Source organism: Vollenhovia emeryi, unplaced genomic scaffold (assembly GCF_000949405.1).
Source record: "Vollenhovia emeryi isolate VEMERY1.0 unplaced genomic scaffold, V.emery_V1.0 DF939180.1, whole genome shotgun sequence".
Classification (NCBI taxonomy): Eukaryota; Metazoa; Arthropoda; class Insecta; order Hymenoptera; family Formicidae; genus Vollenhovia; species Vollenhovia emeryi.
The window spans coordinates 441,320-455,751 of record NW_011967186.1 but is presented as its reverse complement, the minus strand read 5'-3'; the positions used below and the strand labels follow the sequence as shown (position 1 = coordinate 455,751).

The 14,432-nt window shown below is 42.0% G+C and overlaps 4 protein-coding genes across 5 annotated transcripts; 3 read left to right on the top strand and 1 right to left on the bottom strand.

Annotated features, from left to right (window-relative positions):
• Positions 1-262: 262 nt before the first annotated feature.
• On the top strand, positions 263-2,504 carry LOC105563094 (thioredoxin-related transmembrane protein 2 homolog). Its single transcript, XM_012014403.1, has 5 exons — positions 263-801; positions 885-1,065; positions 1,416-1,602; positions 1,704-1,899; positions 1,976-2,504. The coding sequence occupies exons 1-5, from the start codon at positions 658-660 to the stop codon at positions 2,072-2,074; spliced, it is 807 nt and encodes a 268-aa protein (XP_011869793.1). The 5' UTR covers positions 263-657; the 3' UTR covers positions 2,075-2,504.
• A 347-nt stretch (positions 2,505-2,851) lies between these two features.
• Positions 2,852-8,263, top strand: LOC105563093 (angio-associated migratory cell protein-like). Of its 2 annotated transcripts, XM_012014402.1 has the most exons (9): positions 2,852-3,138; positions 3,225-4,273; positions 4,354-4,519; positions 4,796-5,061; positions 5,275-5,422; positions 5,928-6,139; positions 6,811-6,972; positions 7,058-7,242; positions 7,660-8,263. In XM_012014402.1, exons 3-9 carry the CDS (start codon positions 4,363-4,365, stop codon positions 7,730-7,732), a joined length of 1,203 nt encoding a protein of 400 aa, XP_011869792.1. In that variant the 5' UTR covers positions 2,852-3,138; positions 3,225-4,273; positions 4,354-4,362; the 3' UTR covers positions 7,733-8,263. The 2 variants fall into 2 exon arrangements, with proteins under 2 accessions (XP_011869792.1, XP_011869791.1); XM_012014401.1 differs by having other exon boundaries at positions 2,852-4,273.
• A 901-nt stretch (positions 8,264-9,164) lies between these two features.
• LOC105563090 (angio-associated migratory cell protein) lies at positions 9,165-12,397 on the top strand. The gene is made up of 8 exons (XM_012014399.1): positions 9,165-9,400; positions 9,458-9,659; positions 9,744-10,009; positions 10,189-10,336; positions 10,421-10,632; positions 11,301-11,462; positions 11,539-11,717; positions 12,188-12,397. Exons 1-8 carry the CDS (start codon positions 9,398-9,400, stop codon positions 12,258-12,260), a joined length of 1,245 nt encoding a protein of 414 aa, XP_011869789.1. The 5' UTR covers positions 9,165-9,397; the 3' UTR covers positions 12,261-12,397.
• Positions 12,398-12,485: 88 nt separating this feature from the next.
• LOC105563091 (UPF0598 protein CG30010) lies at positions 12,486-14,119 on the bottom strand. Its single transcript, XM_012014400.1, has 6 exons — positions 14,071-14,119; positions 13,543-13,898; positions 13,231-13,465; positions 13,093-13,141; positions 12,805-13,025; positions 12,486-12,727 (listed from the first exon to the last, which is right to left on the bottom strand). The coding sequence occupies exons 3-6, from the start codon at positions 13,384-13,386 to the stop codon at positions 12,500-12,502; spliced, it is 654 nt and encodes a 217-aa protein (XP_011869790.1). The 5' UTR covers positions 13,387-13,465; positions 13,543-13,898; positions 14,071-14,119; the 3' UTR covers positions 12,486-12,499.
• Between the last annotated feature and the right edge of the window lie 313 nt (positions 14,120-14,432).

Below are 14,432 nucleotides of genomic sequence, written 5' to 3'. Positions count from 1 at the left end.
CATTATTCGACTTACGACATCCAATGTAGACCCAGCCTTATTGACTTTACTGGCGTGCGAAAAACGCAGCACCAGTAATTTTCATTGCTACCAACTATACTGTTTTCACTGGCAGTAACTAAATCCATTTTCGAACACATCCATTGTCAATGCCTACTGTTATCCCACCGCGGGCTCGCCCGATAATCCGCGGCGATTTACCTAGAGCCGGTGGGCCGTTCTCAACTGGTTCTCAACCGCACAGCTCGACGATAAATCCCGAGGGCCACACGAATTGGAGTCTGACACATTTGCGATACGCGTGTCGTGTCGCGGTCGCGTTGTGTAACCCGTTGTTCACCTACGCGCGCGGCCGAAGCGACACACGTACAAAACGGAGGCGCCCGTTTCTGACGGTTCTCGACTGTTCTTTTCAAAGTCCGTCGACCACGTCAGCTCGTCCACATGAACAAGTCCCTGCGGAACAGCTGACGACCCCCTCTCACCATGTACACGAGATAGTGATCGCCCTCGAGGATCGTCGTGGGAAGGAACAGGCGTTCCCCGCGCGACGGATCGCACAATAATCGTCTGACAGAGTCAATACGACCTCGCGGGCGCAACTTGGCGCGCGTAATCTACCGACTGTATTGTCGCGAGTCGTAAGAATTGCGAAAAATGTCGTTCAGGAAGGATCTGAAGTTGCTCGTCAAGCCGTACTATTTGATAAACATCTTCCTCAGCGTCTCCTACATCCTCTTCAAGCGCCTTCCCGTGGTCTGCAATTACATATTTTCTCAAGACGACTGCGAGTTCGATGGGGTGAGTGACCGCCGATCTTTACAGCGACGCCCGCGATCGTCCCGCGGGGCACCCACCCGGTTAACAAGCACATGTACTTTCAGAGAGAATCGGAGATCCTCTTCTTCCTCATAATCGTCATCATGATTAGGACGAGGAAGACCGGCAGCGTGACCATGATAAACTACCTGACGTCCAGCTTTGTGTACACCAAGGTGGCCAACTTGATCCTGTGGTTCTACGCGGACGTGCGGATGGGCATTCTATTTGCATTTATTTTTATACGTAAGGCCAGAGACTTCGGCCCGGTCTACGATGAGATGTCAGTCGGAACTGTATGTCGGTCCTTTTTCCTCCACCCAGAAAGGAAAAGGATCAGCGTACAGTTCAGACTTTTGACTAATGACTAACGACCAGAGCCAGTGCTAAGCTAAGCGGGGCCGGGTGCAAACGAAAAACGAATTCGGCTACTTGGTTAGCACGGGAGAGCGTGGACCGTTCAAACCACGGAGCCAATTAAACGGCGGGGGCCTTGCTAACGGCTCATTGTAGACCGGGCCTTCAGGAAACCCCCCCATCTTACGAATAGACCGTTGTGCGTCGCAAACGGATGTGCAGTCACTTTGCGTTTGCAGTGTGTGGGTTGGTGCTGCCAGAGCCGACGTATCAGGGGCCTGAGAACGTCGTCTATCTGCGCGGCGCCGACGGACTGCAGGAGGAGCTGCAGCGCGACACCAAAGTGGCCTGGCTGGTGGCGTTCTACACCGCGTGGAATCCAGCCTGCGTGACTTTCGCGCCGATATTCTCCGAGCTCTCCGCAGAGTAAGGCGTGATCTAATTGAATCGCAGTCTAATCTCTCCGAGCCGCACTCGGGGGAGAACGCGCTCTGTACATCTGTCATGATTGGAAACCGTTGATTTAGGTATGCGCTGGGGAACTTTAAGTTCGGTAAAGTGGACGTCGGAAGGTATCCGGACGCCGCGGCGAAGTATCACATCAGCGACGCTAGCACGAGCAAGCAGCTGCCGACGTTGATACTCTTCAAGAACGGCAAGGAGGTAGAGCGACGTCCATACGCGGATCACAAAGGGAAGCTTGTCAAGTTTCTCTTCTCGCTGGTGTGTCTCGTCACTTGAACTTGTTAAAATTTTAACTTGGACAATTCTCTCTTATTTATTCGCTAAATTTTCTTAGGACAACGTGAAGGCTGCGTTCGATCTCAACAATATATACAGCGACTGCAAGAAAAATCCTATCAAGAGAAAAGAGAAGAAATCGCTGAAGGCGGAATAATAGAGACACATTTAGGTGTTTAATGAAAAAGAGAAACACGCAGTTTGCAGCTGAGCGAGTTAGATGAACTTCTACGGTATAGATAGAACATCCAGATAGCGTGATGTCTCGACCGAGTTCTGATTCTAAATTAAAATATATAAGGATTCGTGTAAATACTTCGTTGTGCGTTGCAATAATCTATGCAGTGCTCTTATACTCTCTTCATTTACGTTCAAACATCTGTATATAACATATTGCCACGGATCGTTACAGCAATATTGCGCATGGTGTGTGAATGTGCCATATATAATATATATATAATATATATAACATATTAACATAAAGTTCAAATATGTACAGAAAGCTTGTTACGCGATTAACAACGTTGCATTTCCTTTTAAGATAGTCTCGATATAGCTGTTGAATAAAAGCTGATCGTTGGCACGTACGCTGTTTTCTATTTTACTCTTTTATAATCGGGACTCACGGTATTTGCGATCCTTTGCACTTGACGTATCACACAATCTTTGTAACAAGGAAAAAGGAAATACTCTTTATAACGAGGACTCGTAACATCCTCGACCCTTAGGCCGGTATTCATAGTCGGATCTTGTATTCAAGACCGTCTTAAGATCATCTTTAAATACTCCGTAGCCAATAAAATGTTTCATACAGCATCTTTAGGTAAATTCAAGACTGTCTCGAATATAAGATCAGACCGTGGCCGGTATTCATAGTCGATTCTTATTTCAATATCATCCTAAGTGTTGTCTTAAGAGGCTAATACGGCTCTGTGATTGGTTAAAAACACATTAAGAGTATATTTATGATCTTAAATATAAGAACGGACTATGAATACCGGTTTTAAATCCCGTTTCATTCGATTTCAAATTTAATTTCAGTGGGTGGATCGATGAAGGCGTTACAGTTCCGCGGGGACTTCCGGGATTATACGAAATTTTCGCATATCGCGGACATGCGACTATACAGTGAACATCTTTTTGTCTTCATTGCACAGATAATGAAGATAGAGCGACGCATCTACGGTGTACACCATAGGCTTGTTTCCTGTTGCTACACTGGTGAACTATTGCAATAAGTTAGAATAAAACCAGTATATTTTTTCCAGTGAACTATACATGTATTCACTGATTTTCTCTCATTATAGCTTACTGCACTAGTTCACCAGTGCAGGAAGACACCAAATTTTCTGCACTCAGGCTGTGGTCCAATTGACTTATTCTCTTTTATCTCCCTTGATCCGGTAACTGGACCGAGGCAGCTATGACTAACCAATAGTCTGTATGTCCAGTTGTCCAGGTCCAGTTGAGTTGAATGCTTCGAAGCGTTTTCTCCCCCTTCTTTCTTTATTACAAGGTAAGAAAAGAATAACGTATAGTATACGTGAAGACAGCACGGAGAAGAGTTTTCCACAGTCATTCTGCGACTTCCACGGACGAATTTTTATCTAATCGGCCCGAGCAGGAATGTTTTCTCACTGGACGGAGTATACAAATCAAGATACAAATCCCTAGTAGCACAGTGCCGATCGGCCGATCCCAGCGAGAAATGACTCGTCGATTGATGTCGAAACGATGCCGAATCGATATCGACATCGACATCTTCAAATTGATGCTGATTCGACATCGTCTCAACGAATCATTTCTCACTGGGCTATTGTCCAATGTAAAGCCAATGTTGGCCATGCAATAAACTATTGCACGATAATAAAGATATAACATTAGATTTATATCGGAAGTGCGTTGGCCGATACTTAGCAATTTAATAAGAATATTGGTTTAATTCATACAATATTAAACTAATATTGCTAAATAGACATATTAGCTAAATAAGAGGAGGCGCCCATCTTACAATATTGAAGCAATATTTGGAATACTAGATTTACATTATTTCCCAATATTGCGCTATTAGGGAATGCGTCGAAGCATTTTTCTTCTCTGACCTTTATTGAAAGGAAAATACAAGTGGACCGCGCTCAAAATGACATTGATATATGACTACGGTGGTGAAGGAAAATAAATAAACAGAAAATGGAGTAGGGGGTAGTTTTGAAGAAATGTTCCAACTCTTGGTTTTAGCAAGCAACATCAAGGGCTACGTGGCACGAGTATCGTGCGTCAGTATCGTTTTTGGTTCCAACACAGGAGGGAACCTAGATTTTAGAATATCGAAAATTGCCTTTGCTCGATCGTAGATGTACGTACTTCGATAAACAGTACTTGTCGGTGTTAGCCTTGCCAGTTAATTGACTAAATTCATTACGATTCTTTCGATAGATACGAAACATGTGTCGCAAGCAGTCTTCAGACAAGGTGACTGTCTACTCGGATAATGAGCAGATTGTGGACGAGAGCAGTTCGGACGACTCGCTTTCCAATAACGAGCTCGTCCCTGAGGAAAGTGTGGTGGATGATGCTACGTGCGTCTTTCGCTACGAGTACGGTAAGAAACCCACCTTAATTCCGCGCGAAACCGATTAACCGAGGGGGAAACCGCTGAGGGCATTGTGGTGTACAGATTTGCGACACTACTGGGCATTATAAAGATATAATAAGATAACATAATATAAAATAAAATAAATAAGATAAAATAAGATAAGAAGATAAAGTAATGCCCACTGGGCATTAGTGGGCATTGGTGTACAGAATTTTGGTCGGCGGTTTCCCCCTCGCGATTAACGCACGCGAGACGTTGACTCATCTTTCAAACTGATCACAGGTCTTGAAGTCAGAGTGGATTCCGGCTCGTTAAGTAAGAATGGTGAACTGGCGGTAACAATAGACCTGAACGACCGGATATACGTCTGGAACACTGATACGGGCGACAGTATTTTCTATATCGATATGCCTTTTGCTACCAGAGTTGTTGGTTTTAACTACAACGATGAGTATGTCGCTGCAGGCACTGAGTATGGCAAAATACAATTATGGAAGATAAGCGACAAGACCTGCGTCTGGGAAACTACTTTGGAGAATGACATTATCGTGAGCGTTTCCTTACACAGCATTTACTAAATTTGTTCTTTATAGTTGTATATACACTTTGCACACTTAAAACAAAACAGCTATTTAATTAGATATTATAGAAGAAAAAGAGGAAAGATGAAAAGTATAAAACCATTGCTGTGAAGAACAGTTGCTCCTTTAAATCATAATTGTCTATAGCTCTTTATTAATAATTTTTTGTTTATTATTCAGTCGATGAAGTGGCACCATTCCGCTAATATTTTAATAGTAACTGTCAAGACGTGGGATGTTTATATGTTAAAACCACAAAAGAACGACATTAAAGTTCTTGTACAGTATACTGGAGATCAAATATGGACCGGTACAATTTTTCCAGATGGTATGATAACGTTCGCATTCATTCGCTCGTGCCCGTGAATTACTAGAACCATGACGTAACGTGAAACGTTGCATGTAATGACGGTTGAATGCAACAAGAACTGAACTCGCACCGATTTTTGGGACAAATTGTTCATTGATTTTTGCTTCATTTAACCGCTATATATTACACGCAATTTCCACCTCCGATTAATTTAATCTGCTGATTACGTGTCAACCGCAATTGGGTAATTCTGGTCGATTTTGCTTATGATAAATGCGATTGGTCAATTCTAATGGAGCGCCGAAATTTAATCGGTTAGCTAAATTTCTCAGAGACAGTGAAACCGGTCCAATGTTTTATAGTCGGGTGGCCATATTGTTGTTGTAGGAGCAAAGAACGTGTACGCCATTAATTGGAGTACACGTGGAATTTCACCTTATACTCTTACATCATGACTGATACTTGCAATATACTCCTAAATTTAAGAAAACAGAACGATCTGTATCTTATCTGAATCTTTTAGGGGAACGTATGGCGATAGGATATGAAAGTGGCAAGATAGAAGTAATAGACTTAGAGACGAGCGCCGTATTGTCTACCACTCCTGCTGACCCGACAAGGTTGTGTGGACATGCAAGTGGTGTCGTCGGTCTTGACTGTCACATGGATAATAATCTGATAATTTCTGTATCACTGGAAAACCAGATTATATTAAGCACAGCACATGACGGCAAGGTACAGAAAACTTAAGAAAACTTTCTTTACTACGTCGCTTAAAGTAATGCCATAGTGTCATTGTATCTATATTTTCCCCTATATTTTTTTCTTACTTGAAGAAAGGTGATTTCTAACATAATTGTATCGGTTTTTCGTGTTGTCTATATAAAGGTTGAAGTAGTGCTCAATTATTCAAGATTATTGCAAATCACCAATTTCTAATTTAAAGCGATGATGTAACACAAATTCTTGACCTTTCAAAGGCTCCTTTTTAATCTTCTAAGGTTTTAATCTTTTTAGGTGAGACTGTCACTATCTTGAAATTTTGTGATATATAAAATCCATATATTCAGCCCGTTTTGTATCCCAAATTGGATATCATGTACATTATGGAATTTGCAAGAAGCTATATAGTATCCCGACTTGTTGCTTAAGTGTTCAAGATTTAAAGATATATTGAGTATAGCGTTATTTAGAATGTAGCGAAAACTAGAATCATTGCTCGAAGGTTTGGCAAGAAAAGGGACAAGCCACAGGAACAAATTTACTCTCGTAAATTTTACTCGCTCCACCTACCCTTTTATCGCTGTTTTATTACTGAATTAATATATCCTGACAAAGCATTCTCATCAAGTACAAATATTAAGTACAATATTAAAAATAACACCTAATACTGAAATACCTTTCAGGTAGTTTGTGTACTTCAGGATGTGGGTATGTCTAGTGGCGACCAAGTAGGGACTGTAGCTTTATGTAAAGATCCTACATTCCCTGTAGCTGCATCACTAATGTTTGTAAACGGTCACGAAGGAGTAACAGGAAAAATTTACATATGGGATATTTCTAAACAGGTATCTTGCTTTATACTTACTTGTATATCTAAAGTTTTTCTTCGAATATAAAAGACAAGCTGTTTTAAATTACAATTCTCTTTAGACTCTTATGCATGAGATAAACCAGGATGAGGTTATCTTGGACTTGGTTTGGACCAAGACATCAATATTCTTCACAATAGGGATCAGTATTAAAGTAAAATGTTTTGATGCTAGAACAGGCTGTTGCCTCCGGACGTTTTCAGGACATAGAGCGGACACACTCGATGCACATCTATGCGTATCCAGGTAAACCATTAACAAGTAAATTTGTGTACTAGATAATTGTTAATTGGAAGAAAAAGAAAATAGAACTGTTATCGAAAAGATTCTGAACAGGTTAATTTCAATAAAAATTAGTTTTGATTTTTTTGTCATAAATCATAAAAAAGATTATATTTGGATCAACTAAATGGTAACAAACCATATCTTTCTCACTTACATTCGGATAACTATTGTAATGTATGTCGAAGAATTACACCCAATCATAAATTTCAATAATAATTTCAATAATTTCGAATATTTTACACTTTTGAACGACTAAATGTTCTAATCTTCGATGACACATTTTAACAATCTGACGTTGTTGTTTACGTAATACTGAATTTTTGTTTATGAAATACACATTTTCTATGGTATTTACTAATATATTTTATAATTTTTTAGTGACGGGAAGAAAGCTTTAACCATTGCCACTGATAATACTGCCAGGATCTTTGACATCTCGTCTGTGTGTTGATGTAACGCAAAAGTTAGAGAATTACAATACTAAAGAATTAATATATAATATATAATAAAATATATAATAAAGAATTAATATATAATATATAATAAACATACATACATTTGCAAAAGTGATTTATAAAATATACATATACCTCTATTTGATAAAACTATAGAAAAGAAGAACATGTACATATATTGTAAATTTACAATATATATACATATTGTGCATAGGATGATACACGTTAAGTTAATCGCAAATGGTTAATGTAGATCTATTTAGCAAGCATTGCCCGTAAATGATATTCAAATTTTACTTTAGCGAGTGGGTTTATCGCGAGGGCGTTCAAGTTCCGCGTGAATTCCGGGATAATATGAAACTTCCGCATATCGCGGACCTGCGTCTATACGTAGTTAACATTTCTTTGTCTTTGTTGCAAAGATATAACAAGTTTCAATTAAATTGAATGCTTCGAAGCGCTTTCTCCCCCTTCTTTCTTTATGACAAGCTAAGGAAAGAATTAAAACTCAATCGGTGGATTATCACTGAAAACAGTGAATCGATTCATTATTTTCAGTAATAATCCACCGATTAACTTTCAGAGAGTGTTAGGCCTGGTTTATCATTTTCTGGTTAACTGTTAATATGGAAGTTCCTCGATTCTCTATCCTTTTCTATATTATTATCTAAGAAAGGACAGAGACTCGATTAAACTGTGATCAACAGTTTATTAGAAAATGAAAAATCGGGCCTAAATAGTGCAATGGGTACCTTTGGTTGTCCCGTCTTTAGAGTATGTACTCTCTAAAATCAATCAATGGATTGTCACTGAAAACGGTGAATATTCACTGATTCAGTGATAATGCACTGACTGATTTTTAGAGAGTAACTCTTTGGGGTATTTGAGCCCTTCCACCACGACAAGGTAGTACCCGAGGAGGGGATTAATCGACAAAAAACCGTGCAATTACATATGTGTACATTTAGAAAAATGAATATTGTGTGAACATAAATTAGTATAATTAGCACTATGCTCCCGGACGAGTTCTATCGATTTCTCTTAAGACTGGAAGCGTTAGAGTCATTATTGACAATCATCAAGTAAAACGCCGGCGCGGCCGCTCTCAGGTTTCTTCTCTGATGCCCGTTGTCATTCTATTTTATTTGATTCCAAATTTAACTTTGGCGGGTGTCCTCATCGAGAGGGCGTTAGAGTACCGCGTGAACTTCCACATATCGCGGAGAGCAGTACCGATATTCGTAGCCGTTCTTATTTTAAGTTTACTAAAGTAATGTCTGAAAACACTAGTGCGGCTCTGTGATTGGTTTACAACTCATTAAGAGTGATCTTAGATATAAAAATGATCTATGAATGCCGGTCCGTGGAGTCCGTTTCGCCAGAAATTGCTTTTCTTGCGGCTGCACTTTCTGCACTTAAAATGACACGAACGTATAACTGTGGCGTTGGCGTGAGAAAGAGGAAGGACGACAAGAGCGGAGGGTTCAGCCACGAACACTGCGATCTTGTTGGTGTTTGTATGCGTCCAAATGCATCCTAACATCGAGGACCACGTGTCGAGAACACGTGCATCAGTATCATCAACGTTTCCCTACTAGGAGGAGGAAATCTAGGCAACCAAAGACTGTCTTCGCTCGGTCGCGGACGTGTTTACTCCAAGAATGGTATTTATCGGTGGTAAGCTCTACCAATAGTTAGATTGATCGTGATTCTTTCGACAGATGCAAGACAGGTGTCCGCCGCCGTCTCCGCCCGAGGTCAAGGATCTCGACTCGGACGTCGAGATTATGGAGAGCGACGTCGAGGAGGTTATTGATATGGACGACTCGATTTTCGAGAGCTCGTCCGAGAATGAGGACACGCCGACCGAGGATCACAGGCAAAAGGACGACGCCGCGTGTGTCTTTCGCGGCCACGTGATCGGTAAAGAAGCCGCGATCTTGATCCCCGCGCGAGACCTGTCAGCCGATACGCCAGACATTGACTCACCCTTTAAACTGATCTCAGGGTTCACGGTGTTTTGCTGTTCGCTGAGCAAGAGCGGCGAGCTGGCGGCGACTGGGGACGAGAACGACAGGGCGTACCTCTGGAACACTCATACGGGCGAGAGTATTTTCAATACCGGCACCAGTCATGACGACAGCATCGTATTCGCTGAATTTAACCACAGCGACAAGTACTTGGCTACGGCCGACATGCGCGGCAAGATACAATTGTGGAAAATAAAAGACAAGACCTGCGTCTGGGAGACTAGTTTGGGGACCGACATTAGTGTGAGCGTTTTCTTAATTAGCAATTATTCAAATCGCTTCTTATAGTTGAAATAAAATAGCTATTTAACTAGACGTCATAGGACAGAAATAGAAGACTTTGTTGGCAAGAACAAATCTGTTGATCCTACAAACCACATTCGTCTACGGAAGTTCGTTAATAATTGTTCTTTATTGTCTAGTGGATGAAGTGGCACCATTCCGCTAATATTTTAATAGCAGGCATTGTCTCGGGGGAGGTTTACATGTTTAAGACACAAAAGGACAACTTCAAAATCTTCGCCCAGGGTATCGGTGATAAAACAGAGACCGGGATAATTTTTCCAGATGGTACTATAATAAACTCTTAGATTTAATAATATACTCTTATTTTCGAAAGGGCAGAATGATCAGAATCTACTCTGAATTTTTCAGGGAAACATATGGCGGTAGGATATGAAAGCGGCAAGATACAAGTATTAAACTTGCAGTCTAACGCCGTAGTGTCTACCACTCCTGCTGACCAGACACGATCACGTGGACATGCAAGCGGTGTCATCGGTCTTGACTGTCACATGGATAATAATTTGATAATTTCGATATCGTTGCAAGCCCAAACTATATTAAGTACAGCACATAACGGCAAGGTACAGGAAACTTCTTTAAATTTTCTTCAATATGTAGTTTAAACCAATGCCATATTGTATCTATATATTTCTCCCGTACTTGAAGAGAAGTGATCTCTAACATAATTGCACACGGGCTTTTCGAGTTGTCTATATAAAGATTGAAGTAGTGCTTAATTATTCGAGATTGTAGTTAGTCACTAATTTTTAATTCAAACCGATATTCAACCGATTTCAACCGAGTGCAACAGTCCAAATTCTCCTTTTCACGGCATCTAGCTATATTTCGATTTGTGGTTCAAGTGTTAAGGATTTAAAGATAGATCAAGTTTAGCATTATTTGAAACATAGTGTATTCTCCAACCATACTTGAGCCGCACTGATCACGTGCACGTGGAGAGATTAGTTTTGTTATTAATTTTACACCTTGTCTAAAACACCTACGTGGTCTATCAATTTTGGTCCGGGCGCATCACGTAGTTACCGGGAAGGAATGTGTATTCGCGGCGGATCGGGCAAGTTTTCACATAACACAGTCCTCTCGCGACGATTAATTCGGTAGTTCGTCTTGATTCATTTGAAACTCTCCCGCTTAACGACCGAACCTTGTAACAAGGATATATTCTGACAGAGCATTTTCACAAAGTACAAATATTAAGAGTAACGCGTAACATTGAAATACTTTTCAGGTAGTTTGTATACTTCAGGATTTGAGTAGAACTGAAAGTGATGGAGACATTAACGTGGAGACCGTGGCTTTCTGTAAAGATCCCGCATTCTCTGCTGCTGCAACCGGTGCAATCAACAGCAACCTAGGAGGAAAACTTTACATTTGGGATATTTCTAAACAAGTATGCTTTATATTTGTGTATCTAAAGTTTATCTTCGAATGCAAATGACAAGCTGTTTTATCGCAATCCTCTTTAGACTCTCAGGCACGAGATAGACCAGGAAGGTGGTATCGTAAAATTGGTTTGGACCCAGACATCGATGTTGTTAACGGCAGCATTAGATGGTAAACTAAGATGTTTCGATGCTAAAGCAGGCTATTGCCTCCGGACGTTTTCAGGACATAACGCGGCCTTATACGACTTATGCATATCCAGGTAAACTATTGGCGGACAAATTTGTGTACTGATTAGTTGCGAAAGGAACAGAAAATGGAATTGTTATCGAACAGATTCGGAACGGGTTAATTTCGACGTGTTAGTTTTGCTTATACTCGCGCCAAATAGCTGCTAACGAACAGTATCTTTTTCACTGAAATTTGGATAACTATATAATAAATTTCATAATCGATTCTTTTGCACTGCAACATTTTTGAGCGTTCAAGTGTTCTCGGGGTCAATTCTGTATTTTGCAATATAGTGAAAATGCTACAAGTGAGCGACTTTGTCGCTTTCTAAGGAGACTGTTACAAAGAGACACAGCTATTCACTTTTAGCACAAGATACAGAATTGACCCCCTGATCTTTGATGACATTTTTGGGATATGGCGGGGTCTCGCTTGCAAAATACCGAAATTCTGTTTAATACATATTTTACATATACTTAACGATGTTTTATTATTTTCCAGTGACGGGAAGAAAGCGTTGACCACTTCCGACGATAGTACCGCCAGGATCTTTGACATCTCAGCTGTATGTTAACTTAATGCGAAACATAGAATTTAACAAAATTGAAGAATATATATATGTATATAAGTGTATACATATATTTTTAAAAGATTTATAAAATATATATCTCTGTACCATAAGACTACAGAAAAGAATATATTGAAATTAAGTAATATGTTCGTGCTCAGTTCGCCAGAAAATCTCTTTTCCTACAGTTATACAATCGGATTGTAAATTATTTACAAAGTTTCCGTTACTTTCGAGCATCCCAGTCATGATAGCTTGTCTCTGTACCATTCCATATCGAGCTGGTGCCGCTTGTCTCTCCAGACAAACTTCGTCGGCGCATTCCCCTCGCCGTTCTCGAAGTTGAACAGAGCGCTGAATTCGATCGCCAGATTGGATCTCACCAAGCCGATCCCACCCGCTTTCTTCGGCGCGGGATGATACACTCTTCCCGTCTTAACGTTCATAAACAATCTTTGCGGCTCAAATGGCACCTGCGGCAAAGGCAGTGATAAAGCTCTGTTGAAATTGCAATTTTACTTCATGCAGCTGCATCTACGACAGCGTCTACCATTAACAAGTCGTCCGCGTGCGCGTAACTGAACCAGTCCTCGTCCGCGCCGGTCTCCGCGTTGCGTTTCTGGATCACCTTCGTGAAGACCAACGGCAGGTCGTCGCATCGCACGAAATTCCTCTCCAGGCCGCAGATCGACAAGAACGGAAAGTCCTGCGTGTAACGTCCGGTGTTGTTTCTACCCAGGCGTTTGAAGAAGAATGCCAGGAACTTCTTGTCTGCGACCAAATTAACGGCGCGTATCAAACAAGCGGTTTTTACAGCGTGTGCGCAAATGTTGCGTACCTTTGAAGCAAGAGGTGAAGTTTCTTATGCGGACGTCATCCAGGAACAGCTGCGACAGAGACAAGGTTACTCGTGAGCCGTTGCTCGTTTGTCAACGACGGACTGCGGGGCTTAGTCAGCGGACAGGACGAAAAATACCATGCCTTGATGATCGATGTAGTAGAAGTACTCTCGCACGCGGGGCTGAGGGGACTGGCCCTGGACGTACGTCGCGTAGCTTCCCTTGGCCACCCTAGGCGAAGGGAGCCTCCGGCCTGCGGCAAGGCCGGCACGCATGCACAATATCGGCGTCATTTCGGTATAGAAATGAATTCAACGATCGCGATATAACCTCCGGGGACTTTGGACTCTTAAAGCGGACCCGTCCAAGTGTCTAAACGAATCGTGTGACTGCAATTAGAAGACGTCGTCGACGACACGTTCGAAAGCGGACGACTCATAAATCATTACCTGAAGCTGCTATTTATCACAGTTTGGTATCGCGACTACGTCGCGCTGAAATCCATCGATTGGCAAGCTATCTCTTTCATACGTCGATGCAACGTGTGCACGAGATGTGCACAAGAATCCAGATCTCTCTCGTCAGTCGCAGTTCCGACGTAATTTTGCTCAATTACGCAAATTCGCTTTCGTCATTCATTTCACCTCTTTTTTTTGGCGCCTGACCATTCATTTCACGCACGCGTTATATTTTTCATGAAAAGTGCAACACGGTGCAGCCGCCGCCGAGAGCGATCAGCTGATATCTGCAGCGCAGCATAGGCGTAGGTTAAAATACGCTCCGTTTCGCTTCATCTTCCTTTAACCTCGGGTAAATAACAAGGATAAATGGTCTACAATACATGGAGTAAGCTGGAGTAAGCTGGAGTGCCATGATTGATGGCATTTTGATTCACCGAGAGTAAGCCTAAGAGCTAAAGTAGGAGTAAGAAATAAAATGGATTTATTTCCTTACTCCTACTCCTTACTCCAGCTTACTCCATGTATTGTAGACCAGCCTTCATGTGCGCCATACGTGAAACAGCACGCTCGTAGGTGTTTTCGATTCTTGCAGCGGTTGCGGCCGCGAAAAGATTGAGGAAAAAAATTCCACTCGGCCGATAACGTCGGGCCTCCGCGTTACCGGGCGAGCGCGCGCGCGCGGCTACCGCCACCTGACGGGGAGACGCGGCGTCGCCGGGCGACCCTGCGCGCGCGCGCGTATAGAGCGAGAGAGACGGACGGATAGTGACAGGTCCGCGAGATGAGATACCGGACGGCGGCGCGGAGGAGGAGGAGGTGGCACTGGCAGTTTCCCGAGTGAGAGAGAGGCGGTCGTTTTCTGCGCGCTCTCGCGACCG